This window comes from Phodopus roborovskii, unplaced genomic scaffold (assembly GCF_943737965.1).
Source record: "Phodopus roborovskii unplaced genomic scaffold, PHOROB, whole genome shotgun sequence".
In the NCBI taxonomy this organism is placed as follows: domain Eukaryota; kingdom Metazoa; phylum Chordata; class Mammalia; order Rodentia; family Cricetidae; genus Phodopus; species Phodopus roborovskii.
Window position 1 is genome coordinate 5,696,254 of NW_026126470.1, and position 13,600 is coordinate 5,709,853.

At 37.3% G+C, this 13,600-nt stretch overlaps 1 protein-coding gene across 1 annotated transcript in view; it reads left to right on the forward strand.

Annotated features, from left to right (window-relative positions):
- Window positions 1–13,600, forward strand: part of Pros1 (protein S) — a 62,118-nt gene that overhangs the window by 15,722 nt on the left and 32,796 nt on the right. The window contains exons 2-3 of the mRNA XM_051191725.1: window positions 4,381–4,538; window positions 6,123–6,147. Coding sequence (XP_051047682.1) covers window positions 4,381–4,538; window positions 6,123–6,147 — 183 coding nt within the window. The remainder of the gene's footprint in view (window positions 1–4,380; window positions 4,539–6,122; window positions 6,148–13,600) is intronic.

Here is a 13,600-nt window from a genome sequence, read left to right on the forward strand (position 1 = left end):
GAGTTTATCAGCCTCACTGAGAGATCACAGTACCTACAGTGCTGTGAATGCCCCCCCCCAAAAAAAAGACTGCATCAGGAAGTGTTTACCAGCTTTCCTGTAGCTTTGCAGAGCCCCACCACTTGTTCCAGTTTTTGAGACCCATATACTCTAGATTTTTTTCAAGACCAAGGGCAGAATTACATCCAAGCGGTGCTATTGAAATTCCCCAAGCCCCTCTACAGTCGACTAACCAGCTGTGATATATTTTACAAGTGGACACAGCTCAAGTTGTCAGTTGTTTCCTTGGATTGTCACACAGAACGAGATCCAACATTGGCAACTCTCTTGCTGTAGATCCATGGTTATGTCATGCTCCTAAGACAACATTTACAGCCCTTCTCCCCAAGATTACATCCTTGCATTCTTTCTGCCACTATCTTCTGGGACATTCCCTGAGCCCAAGATCAGTATTCTTTTAAAATTATGATTGTGTATATATGTGAGTGTTTATGGTGTGTGTGAGTGTGTGTGCGTGCGTGCATACCACAGCACAGCACACATGTGAAGACCAGAGTACAGCACTGTGGAGTTGCTTTTCTTCTACCTTTCTGTAGATTTTTTTTTGTGGTCAGTCAGGTCAAATCAAATCAGATGTATGCATAAAATGCTCTTACCCACTGAACTACCTTGCTGCTTGGTTCACAAGCTTAGTATTCTTGATGGACAAATTGCTGGGCAGTGAATAGTATGCCTTTTAAATGCATTTAAATTCGTTCTTTTTTGTTGTTGTTGCAGTTATTGAGCCAACATTTTCATTGTTCTCAGAAAATATTACTGTTTTCCTCAGACAGAACTATTTATTTATTTGAAGTTCAGGAATTCCACATTATTTTGCTATATTTATTACGCTCTTCTAAGTAGTGAAACAGCTGCCATTATTGGCAGTGCTGCCATTTATCAGTCAGTGATCCACGTGACAGGTAGCGCGTTCATCGTTATCCTTTATGCACACAATGCCTTGTTTGAATCTTTATCTTTTAATGAGTGGCAATGAAATGGAGACAGATAAGAGTTATGAATACAACCTAAGCCATTTACTTAGCAATTTCATTTACATTTCTCTTTTGGAAAAGGAGAGACCTAAAGCAGCATTACTTATTGCACATACTTAATATATAACATCATTTACCCTTGTTTCCTCTCTCCAGAACCTCCCATATACTTCACTTTCAATTTTATGGCCCATTTTAAATGAAATATTAACTGTATATCCCTATATAACCAGTTTACTTTGTATAATGTTACTTGTATGTATGTTTTCAATGCTGATCATTTTGTAGTGGTTAACCAATTGGTGTGTTCTTTGAGGGGGCAGAGAATTTTTATCACAGTCAGCATTCCTTCCTTGACTGTAGGTTTTTGTTTAAGGTTGAAGACTCGTGGCCTTTCCACTTTGGCATGTCTATGGTTGTCCTTGTTCAGCTCATGCTCATGTAGTCATGTTGAAGAGGTTTTATGGATGTAGCTTCTGACATTGCTAGGCGACACAGTCTCACAGCAAACTCTCCAATTCTCTGTCTCTTACAATCTTTCCATAGTTTCACAATGTTGCCTGACCCTTAGGTGCTGGAGTTGTTTTGTGGGTATATCCATTGGGACTAGGCTCCACAGGTCTGCATTTTGATTATTTATGGTTTTCTGTAATGGTCTCTATGTGTCTCAACAAGAAGGAGGAGTTTCTTTGATGACGGCTGAAGACTATCTTGTGGGTATAAGGACAAATATTTGAATGAAGTTATGGACTATGCTGGTTTAGTAAAGTGGTGGTTATAGGTTCTCTTCCAAGATCCATGATTTTGCTAGCACTGGGTAGTTGGCTAGGTTTCCAGTACCAGGCTTTGTTTATTTCTTGTTGAACAAGACTTAAGTCCAGTTAAAGAGCTGCTTATTACTGCTGAGGCTATGTGTATCACTATTCCACTCTCAGGGTTATCCTGCTATGGTGGTTGTTGTTGTGGTACATAGGCATCATAGCTGGGTAGGACTGTTCCAGTTCAGAAGCCCCTGGGCCCTGTGTCTAAATGCAAGGTGTTTTCAGCAATGGGGACTTACCTTCTATCTCTGGGGACCAACCAAGGGTCATAACAATATCCTGTAATATTATAGTTTCATGGAAAACCCTGACCAGCAATTCAAAGTAGAGCTTGTCATGCCTGGTGTTGGGTTTTTTGTTAGTTGGTCTTTGGTTATTGGAAGAAGCATTGGCAGCCCACGTGAGTAAATTTCATTTAAACTGTATATATATAAATATATAAATATAATATAGCTTTTATGTTATATAGTTTATGTAATATAGTTTTTAGGTAGATAGTTATTTTGACTTTTTCTGATATTCTTACTATTTTATTTCTGTATTTGTCTTTCTCTTGCATAAGAGGTGCCCTCTTTTTTTTTTTATATATGTTTTTAAGTTTAAATTAGAAACAAGCTTGTTTTACATATCAATCCCAGTTCCTTAACCCTCTCTGTCCTCCCAGGATCCCGCCAACCAACCCCCATCCCATGCCCTTTATGCTCCCCAGGAAGGGTGAGGCCTTCCATGGGGAGTTCTCAAAGTCTGTCATATCATTTGAAGCAGGGCCTAGGCCCTCCTCCATGTGTCTAGGTTGAGGGAATATCCCTCTATGTGGAATGGGCTCCCAAAGTCCATTTGTATACTAGGGATAAATAATGATCCATTACCAGAGACCCCACAAACTGCCCAATCCTCCTACTAACTGACACCCCCATTCAGGGAATCTGGGTCGGACCTATGCTGGGTTCCCAGCTATCAGTCTGGGGTCCATGAGCTTCCCCTTGTTCAGGTCAGCTGTTTCTGTGGGTTTCTCCAGCCTTTGCTCATCACTCCTCCCTCTCTGCAACTGGATTCTAGGAGTTCTGCTCAGTGTTTAGCTATGGGTATCTGCTTCTGAGGTGCCCCTCTTTCTTTACTCTCTCCCAGCTGGGTCACGTGTATCCTGCTCTTCCCTTAACTTGTCTGGCTTCTGAGTTTCAGGTGTAGACTGCTTATTGATCAGTCCTTTTCCTTTTACCTCCTTTCTTGAAAAGTTTTTGATTATCTATTGTTTTATTACAGGTAATGAGACACAGACATGAAATAAACCTGTTTATAGAATTGCTTCTTTTTGTAGTAAAAAAATAATTAATTATGCATAAAATGTAAAAAATATATGGATTTTATTTCTGCTTTTAAAAAGTTTTGGAAAAACAAAACATAATTTTTATTAAAAACTATAGTCCATTCAACATACTACTATATAAAAGTTCATGTTTTTCTTTATTTTTTTTTCAAATATAATTGCTACTGGCATTTTAAGAATATTTTCAAATTCTTTTCAATATTTTTGCTCATGTAATATTTATATATTTGCAATATGGGCTGGTATGTGTGTGTGTATAAAAGTTTAAATTGAAGGATAGCATTCTAAAATTTGCATTTTAATTTTTATGATGGAGATATTTACCTAAGTATTTTCTTTTACAAAGTCCATGATATTCCACAGTTCAGGTATTATAGCTTAATAATTTTTAAGGTATCCTCATGTGTCTGTAGTGTTTCTAAGTTTTGTTCTTATAACAATATTTACATTAGTTTCTTTATATTGTTTGTATTCAGTGATTTTGTATACAACCTTACAAATACACTCTTTTCTTATTGCCTCTTTTAATTATCAAGAATGACTTAAAAACTCTCATTGCAATTTCCTATTCTATACACTGAGAGTAGTTTCCTCCAAACTTAGGATTGAACATGGTAATATAACTTTTTGTTGTTCATCTTTTTAAAACTTTGGTGTAACCCAAGTTTTCTTTTTTCTTTGCTTTCTATAGTGTGCGCTTAGCAAACTTTATTTTTCCCCTAGGTTTTTACTTTGCCAACCATATGAAGGGTCGATTGACTTAGCCTGTCAAGCTCTCCTGTGGCTGGCTGGACTCACATCTTTATTTCGTTATCTCCATAGAGATTCCAAAAGCTTTCCATGAAAATGAGAGAATTTGTTACTCCTTCTTTAAAAGTGGTGTCACTGTGTTTTTGGCACCTCATTTTGTAGCCACAGTTAAGGGGGGAAAACATAAAAATAAAACCACTATCATGTAGTATGTTTGGCCTCAAGCATGAACTGGATAATTTGTATAGCTCACATAAGACATCTGTAGCTAGCTGTATAGACAGGCATGCACTGAGTCTGCTGGGGACTTACACACCTATGAATTTTGTCAGTTGTAATATTACAAAGAAAATTATTTCAGCCTTAATTGTTTAATAAGATGGTATAACGTAGAGGGAAAAAATGAAGATTTTTTTTTTGGACTTATGTAAGCTTATGTTTTCTACAGTTTTGTCAAAAGAACGTGCTTCACAAGTTCTGGTAAGGAAGCGCCGTGCAAATACCTTGCTTGAAGAAACTAAAAAGGGCAATCTTGAAAGAGAATGCATTGAAGAACTCTGCAATAAAGAGGAGGCCAGGGAAGTCTTTGAAAATAATCCTGAAACGGTAAGAATTCATGGAAACTGTCAAGTCCACACTTAGATATATATATTTACAGTCAGAACATTGCCAGCCTGAGCTTCCTTGAGGTCTGTGGCTGGTTTTTTATCTCTTTTTTATCCCTATGCATTCTGATAGGTTCAAAGAAGAAAATTTCCCCCAGTATGCCAACAACTAATTTTAATCTATCTAGAATTGGGTCGAAAATGTGATGATCAAAAAAAGCAACTCAGGAGGAGAGGGTTTATTTGGCTTAGTACCCTGATTACAGACCTTTGAGGGATGCTAAAGTAGGAGCTCAAACCAGGTGGGAATCTGGAGGCAGGAACTGATGGGGACACATAGAGGAGTGATGCTTATTGGTCTGCTCCTCATGGCTTGCTCGGCTTTTTTCCTGTAGAACCCAGGGTCACCATCACAAAAGTACTATCACCTGCAATGGGCTGGGCCCTTCCCCATCAATCACTAATTAAGAAATTCCCTGAACGTCTGCCTACAATGCTTTTTGTTTGTTTGTTTCTTTCTTTGTGTAGCTCTAGAGCCTATCTTTTATCTCTTCACTGTCACTAATATTCTTGTCACCAGCATATAACCAATCTTTGAACCCTACTTTTTGCTCCTTATTGTCTTGTCTTTTGCTTCAGCAGCAAAGGACACTGTTGTCTGAATGAGTCAGTGTCAAACCCCTTTCTCATAAGAGAGAAGAAACGTATTGTGCAAGTGTATACATGATAGGGGGAAAGAGTGAGGACTTTGAGTTGGAAAAAGCCAAGCTCCCCTCTGACTGAGCAAGAACTTTGAATGTTTTTTTGTGCAGGAATTTAGATTCCATAAGAAATATTCTTGCTATTTATGTACATTTTGAGTTTACTGTCAGAAGTTTGCAAATATTACCCCTTCATAAAATACATTCCTTCTTCCATATGGTGATTGTTATTCTGTTGCCCATCAATCTATAAGGAAGGTGTTGCAGGTGTATTAGATGCAATAAAGTAAGTGTTCACTTTAGTTCTCTTCAAATTATTTCATTGTTGACTCCATCATAGATAATCATCATGGCCATAAGATACATCAAAGGAAGGCCGGGTGTGGTGGTGCACACCTTCAATCCCAGCACTCAGAGGCAGGGAAAGGTAATCGCTGTGAGTTTGAGGTGGACCTGGTCTACATAGTGAGTTCCAAGGTAGAGAGAGAATCTCTCAAGAACCCTTGTAAAAAAAAAAAGTGTATTAAATAGCTGTTTAATCACAATGAAAAATTAAAGAATTAGAAAACATATGTTGTTATAGTTATCATCTTAAGTACAACCAGTTCAAATTAAAGCTTTAAAATGTTGTTTAATTGTTCAGTAGTGTTTTAAATATATATATATGTGCATATATACATACATACATACATGCAAGCATGTATATGTATACTGATCCAGTATTGGCTATCCTTGAAATATTTTCATGTAGGAAAATTAGAAATGTGAAAACACACAACATGTAAGTCAATCCCATATTCATATAAAAGCAAATTTGAAATTTAATATTTAATTCTGTAGTGAAATTTGAGTTTACTAACATCTACTTTTTATTTTCTTTCTAGGATTATTTTTATCCAAAATATTTGGGTAAGTTCTAAGTATCTATAGCATAAAATCTTGGAAGTTGAAGGAAACTTAGATATGTTTAAACTTCACTTTCTGCCCAAATATCCATCCAATATTGTCTTATCATCCTTGAGAAGATGTAAGAACTATGATGCTCTTGTATTTAAAGTCGTGTACACTAATTTAGAATGGTTCTTTATTATGTTGCATATCAACTTTTAGTTTACCATGTCTTTCTTCTAAAGTAACTTTAGACTGATGCCAATTATATTCAGGCACTCGGACATTAGTCACAAATATGTATTCATTGACTACCTTTTATGAAACAAAAGGTATTTAAGCTCATCAAATAGTGTGATGTACACTGGCCATTTGTAGAAGCCATTCACAGCTCCTCTCTTTGCGACATCTTTTTATCACTCCTGGCAGTATCCATTCATACTGTTTCGGATTCTAAACTGCCAATAATGTGTGGTATATGAACACTTATATCGGTTATATGATGTGGTGATTTGAAAGAAAAATGGCTCCCAAAGAGAATAGCACTATTAGGATGCATGACCTTGTTGGAGTAGATGCCATCTTGTTGGAGGAAGTGTGTTACTGTGGAGGCGGGCTTTGATGACTTATGTGCTCAAGTCACGCCCAGTGAGACAGACCACTTCCTGTTGCCTGTGAGTCAAGATGTAGAACTCTCAGCTACCTTGCCAGCACCATAGCTGTCTGAATGCATCCATGTCCTGCCATGATGCTAATGGACTGAAACTTTGAATCTACAAACAACCCACCACAATTAAATGGTGTCCTTCATAAGAGTATCTGTAGTCATGGTGTCCCTTCACATCAATAAGAAACCATGACTAAGATGAATAACTTTAATTAAATACTACATTGAAGTAACAGTAACAAAGCTTGTTTTCTTAAAGAAAATGTAGAAATGTTTCTTATTATTTGGGAGTATCGTTTCTGTTTCCAAATAGTCACATGCAGTCTAATTTGTGCATTTGCTTTTCATGCAATTATCCATGTTTGTGACAGAGGCTCTTGTTTTCCAAATTTTCTTGGAAAATACTCCTTATCTATGTTAGTTTTCACTCCATCCTTACCTCTAGCCAACTAGAAATCTCCAAAAGCAAATCTTTGGAAAAATATAGGAATGAACTCTGATATTATTAATGTAGTCTTATAATGGTTAAGCCATCAAACTCATTTCTCATGAATATATATATATATACATATACATATACATACATACATACATACATACATACATACATACATACATACATTGCTCTGTGTACTCTTGAATCTATTCCAGGGACATTTTGAGAAGACTATTTATACTTTGGACCTTTGGGACTCTTATAGTGAAATGATGCTATGGATACATATTTATCTTTTAGAACAATTAGTAGGTTAAAAGTCAAAGGCCACTGGGTGCAAGATACTGTTTTAGAAACAGGTCCTTGATTGCTCTTCCATAGTTCTTAGTATAGATAATAGTCAGGATCCCATATTTATAGTTCCTGTTGAGCTCGGGTAACTTGACTATACTGTGTAACACTGTAGTATATCCTGTTACACCAAACATTTCTATGGTATCTCCCCTAGAGCACATGAAGATCTTAGCTGCCCATTTGTCATCTCTACAGATGGGTTTTCAGCATGTTTCCAAAGCACTTATTAAATGTATTTCTCTTTTGTTCTCTTCATTTTTCTCCCCTGATGTGCAATTTCTGTTTGCTTCTTTTTCTGCCTTTCTTCCTTCCATATTTTAACCAGGCTGGACCCCTCTTAACTTCCATGATGAGATGAGATGGGATGCACTCAGGGTGGTAAGGCCAAGTCCTTTCTTTCCGTCTCTATCTATTAACACCAGTGTTGAACATTTTCTTTCAAGGGTGTACCATGAAGTAACTGGGGGGACATTGTTATTTGTGTCTACAGATATGAATTCTAACAAGGTTTTGTAAAACCTTTTACTTTTACATTTTCAAGGGTAGGGAATGGATAAAAGCATTCATCTCTCTATTTCTGTACACATAATGAATTACCACTTTCTAAAACAAAAGCCAAAGATTTACATTACTGAAGTTATTGAGAAAAGATAGGTCATCAGGCCTGTTCCAGCCTCTCATATTCTCATATTTAGATGGGAATTTAAATATTTTATAATAAAAGAAATACTGCTTAGCTACTAAAATTGTAAGGTTATATTAACCTTGTTTCTTAGGGCCATGTAATGATGTGATGTTTTTGTAGGGGCAACAATCTAAAAGATACATTCTTTGATCACAATATGTTTGAATAAAGATAAATGTTTTTAATATAGAACTATGTGTTTGGGAGAGGTTCCTTACATACCAACTTTTCTTTTTTTATCCCTTCTAATTTTTTTTCTGTTCTGGGTCTATCCAACTTTCTCTTCTGTTGCCTTGACTTCCTTGGTGTGTGATAGAAGACTAAAGTACAAAACAAAACTCAGAATCTGAGATGAGGGCTCCAGTTTCAAAGTAACCTTTAGCAGGCAATGTAACTTGGACTATGTTCTTGGTTTTTTTTTTTTTTTTTTGCTTTTTTTGTGGTTGTCATTATTGACCCTGTTTTGAGACAGGATTTCTCTGTGTAACTTTGGAGCCTGTCCTGGCACTCATTCTGTAGACCAGGCTGGCCTCGAACTCACTTAGATCTGTCTGCCTCTGCCTCCCAATTGCTGGGATTAAAGGCATGCACCACTACCACCCAGCCACTTTCTATTCTTTTATATATGTAGAATATCACTACATGTTCTAACTTCAGACCTCTTGGACTGTGAAGGAAATAGGTAATAGATTTATTGTTCATCTTTCTTCTTTTTGTTTTTAGGTATTTTGTTTGTTTTTGTTTTTTGAGACAGTATTTGTCTGTATTGCTTTGGAGCTTGTTCTGGAACTAACTCTGTAGACCAGGCTGGCCTGAAACTTACAGAGATCTGCCTGTCTCTGCCTCCCAAGTGCTGGGACTAAAGGCACGCACTACCAACACCAGGCTATTGTTCATCTTTCTTCTAATGTAAGGTATAATTATTTATTGAAAGCACCAGGTGGAACCAAAATGCTTTTGATTGAAATTTTATATTTGTGTGTGTAAGTGGTACTTCAAGTGTTAAAAGAGTAAAACAAAATCCATTAAGTTACACATTTAGCCATTAGATATGTATAGGGGCAGTGACCCTAGTTAGAGAAAATATACTGTATAATTCTGTTCACAATAAAGATAGTAGTAGTTTAATCACACACACTTATGCTGGGCTCTTCCTAAAAGGAGAGAAGGTTATTCTGCAAGTTAGGCCATAGATGCCAATACTTTTTAGACAGTGTCTAGACTTAAAAATCTAGGGCCATATACAGCACTTTGTACAGGTAACTGTACCACCTGCTGCCCTTACAGCATTCAGTTTGGAATATACATACCCTGGGCTCCCTGGCTTTTACCTAATAGATGGAAATAATTGATGTAATCTGCTTCAAGAAATAAAAGCAAATAATGTTTTCAAATGATCATTAAAGTGTAGTTTCATGTACAAATGTGTTTATATATAAACTTACCAAATCAAATTTATAAACTTCTTTTAAACTGCTGAATATCGAAACCAGTCCTTGAATGTGCTAGGTAATACTCTGCCACTGAGTTATACCCCAAGAATATCATTGTAACTTAAATTCTTTTTTTCCCAAGGAAATAGGATAAATAAATAAGTTTACCATCTATATAGACATTTGGAAATATCACTTTGTTCATGGAGAAAAAAATTTCCTGGAGAATGGTAAATGTTGAACCAAAAATGTAAAGTTAGAAGTCATTATTTTAGGGTTGGAGATATAGCTCATTGGTAGAGTGCTTCCCTGACACACATTATACCTTAGATTAAATTCCTAAACACACACACACACACACACACACACACTAAATAAATAAATAGATAACTGGAAAGCAGACTTTAGTGTGCAGATCCTTTCAAGCTGATGAATTAATCCAAGTTTCTTACTTCATTTTTTCACATCAAATATAGAGAAACATTCGGAGTTTAGACACTAAGATAATAAAAATTTAAAACAGCAAGCAGTAGACTGAAGTCTGGTGTCCTCTGGTGAGAGACAAGGAAAGTAGAAACTAAGAGCTAAGGTGAAAAGACAAGCCATAAGGCTTGAAAAAGGTCTTAAGTGTTCAAATGCAGAAAACAAGAACAGTAGAGTAGCCACAAATAGTGAGAAATAGAAACATGAATAAAAGTAGGTGAAATGGAAAACAGCAAAGAGCATTGCTAGAAGCAACATTCATACTTTGAGAAGGTTTGCAGTTCACAACAGTAACAGGAAACTAAAGCATGGAGTGACTTCAAAGGAACCTTTCAATCTATCTTTGATAGACTGCATTTTCCAAAGATGACACAGAAGTATCTCCTGCTCCTCATGCTCTCTGATGTGTCACTTTTCCACTCCCTTGTCAGAGGTAGAGTCTGTCTTCCTCACCCACAGGTCCTTGGGTGGATTCTGGAATTGTTTTTATCATAGTATATGGTGATAGTGGCACAACCCCTCTTAAAGGGCCTCACAGCACCTACTTTCTTCCTGGATGCTTCCCAGATATTTGACTCAAAAATCTAGTCCCAAATAGCTATTATTTAAACTAGTAATTTGAGGGATGTCTTGTTATTCTGCTAAAGGTAACTAATTGTTGAGTATTTGAGCAAAGAAGTAATATATGTCATTTTTTTTTTAATGGCAATCAGGAAATACGTTTGGAGAACTAAACAGCTCCTAATAAAGTGAAAATCGTATTTTATCTCTATTACATCATGTGTTATTTCTTAGTTTGTTAGCCATTGAAGTCATTTCTTTCATAGACTTGTATTTAGAAAGAAATGCAGTCAACTGTTTTGTGGTATTAAGGAATTATGCAAATATTGTGTTAGTCTCTATGCAACACTAGAATACCTTGAAGTTGCTTGCAGCAACCAGAAACACTGACTCCTATTGACTGAATTATACATGCTGATTCAATCGGGCCCTGGTCTGCAAGCTTAAAAGTTTCTTTGCTACAAATTAAAAACACGGATTTATGTGACAGTAGATTTCCCTGAAATCCCAGGTCTTTTGTTTTGATTCAAGTTCTTAGCCATAGAAAGAAGCTTCCATGAACTTATATTCCATGACTGTTGTTTACTGTGAGCTGACATTTAGATTTTACCGTTTTAGAGAGCTAAATGCACTCCAACAGAAAGCTAACTATGAAGCTTCTGTTGAAGATGAGTCAGGGAGAAAAGTACCAGAAAGATCTGACAAAGAATGGGAAGAAACCCCAGCCAGGTCTTTGCTTTTAAGGTTGATAGCGAAGTAAATGTTTTGGATCCACAAACTAGAGCAGCAGATGAATGGGATTTCTTGGTATCTTATCAGAAATGGAAAGTTTAGGTTGAGGACTGTGTGGTGATGCATCCCTAGCATTCACAAGGCTGAGGAGGAGGATTATGAGCTCAATGGCAAACCAGGATACTACATGTGAGAATAGAGGGGACTGGAGAGATGGCTCAGTGGTTCAGAGCATATATTGTTCTTGTGGAGAACTTGAGTTCAGTTCAGGTTGTAGGGGAATCTGATACCTATGACCCCACACAGACACCTATACATCCCCCCACACAGACACATACACATCACTTAAAATAAGTCTTAAAAATAAAAAATGAATAAAAAACATTATCTAAGCACACCTTGTAACATCTCCAGGAAGACTTCCTTTTCATCCAAAGTTTTAGTATCGAGATGGTCTGAAGACCTACCCAGTGACAACAATGACTACGTCAGGCACCAAAGTGTTCTTGACACAGTTACATCTATACACACTTGTTCAAAGCATACACATGTTTTTCCCTTTATTGAAAGGCATTCTGCATAGTACAAAAAAACATGGCATCTTCAGGAAAAAGAAAAGCTCACAAAATATAGAAGTTGAAGGATGACAAACTTAGGAACCAACCTGTAAATTTATTCTATCAAGACAGCACAGCAGGAGGAAAATGAACACAGTGTATTCTGGGTTCCGTATCGCTTTGGAGTGAACAACCTGCAGTCAAAATGCAACTGCTACTAAGAAATCCCAGTGGCCTAAAAGAAGTTCCATCATGTGAAATAAGGGAGGGTCCTCCACAGAATGATGTACATCATGTCAGAAATACCCCATCAGGGCCGAAGATTCCCTTCTGTTACTGTGAGTGAGGCAGAGAGCTAGTACTGGGCATTACAGGTGATGTCAAAGATTGCATCCATTCAGCAATTGTCAAAACCTCTTGAAGGAAAGGCTAAGCAGTTGGAATTGCTACTGAATAATTGCAATGGACATTACTTACAGAAATCTGGATGAATTTTGGAACAGGGTTAGTTTTCAAATAGGAAATAGAGGCCGAACGTTTAATACTCTGAGCAGCCCTAAGCACTGGCAGGCAAAATCAAAAACTTCTTTCAGGCAAAACAGAATCAGCACACGCTAAGAATCAAAAGCTTCTTTCAGAAGAAGAGCTGTCTGAGGGGTAGAAAGTAACCGAAGCAGGCCACAAACTGTGGGGTGATGTTAGAAACTACTGGAAGTGTAAATAGAAAAAGCATGCAAAGCCAGCAGTCTCCACGATACCTCAGGGACCTCATAAATGAACGCTTGATGCTGGACTTTTCCAAGTTGAAGGTTCTGTTAAATCATGCTCTCGTGTGTCTTCTTAAAGGTCTTTCTCAAAGTCTCAGAGTGCTTGCCTTACAGGGGGAAACATATGCCTGGTACTGCACATATGGCGAGGACCCCATGGGTGGGGAACTCATAGTCCTTACTATCACTCTGCTAAATGGACATAGTATCAAACTGCCCTCTAAATTCATATGTCTTAGATTCCTGTAGCTCTCAGACTCAACCAGAGCTGTTTATGCAGTGGATGGTGGTTAATGCAGAAACACAACAGGTCAAGGTGCAGATAATAAGTATCAATGGAGTACCCAGCTACAAATGAGAATTTTTTTTTTTTTTTTTTAATCACATCCCTTCTCTGAGGTTCAAGATCCCTGCCCAAAGTGGGCGTGGGAGGATTGTTAGAATCAGAGGTAGGGAGACATTTCTGTGTCCTGCCCAGTCCCGCAGCTGCTTAATATTAAATATAATTGTTTGGCTCATGACGTGGTCTTATTACTGGCTAGCTCTTACATTTAAATTAACCTATTTCTATTAGTTTCTATTTTACCAACAAGGCTTGAAGCTTCTTGATTCTCCCGAGGCTGCTTCCATCTCTCTCAACTCTGCCTTCTTCCCCCTGTATCTCTGATTGGATTTCCCACCTAGATATATTCTGCCCAGCCATAGGCCCAAACAGCTTTATTCATCAACCAATAAAGGCAACACATATTAGCAGCATGTAGAAGGGCATGCCACATCATAGGAGAGTACTGGAACAAAG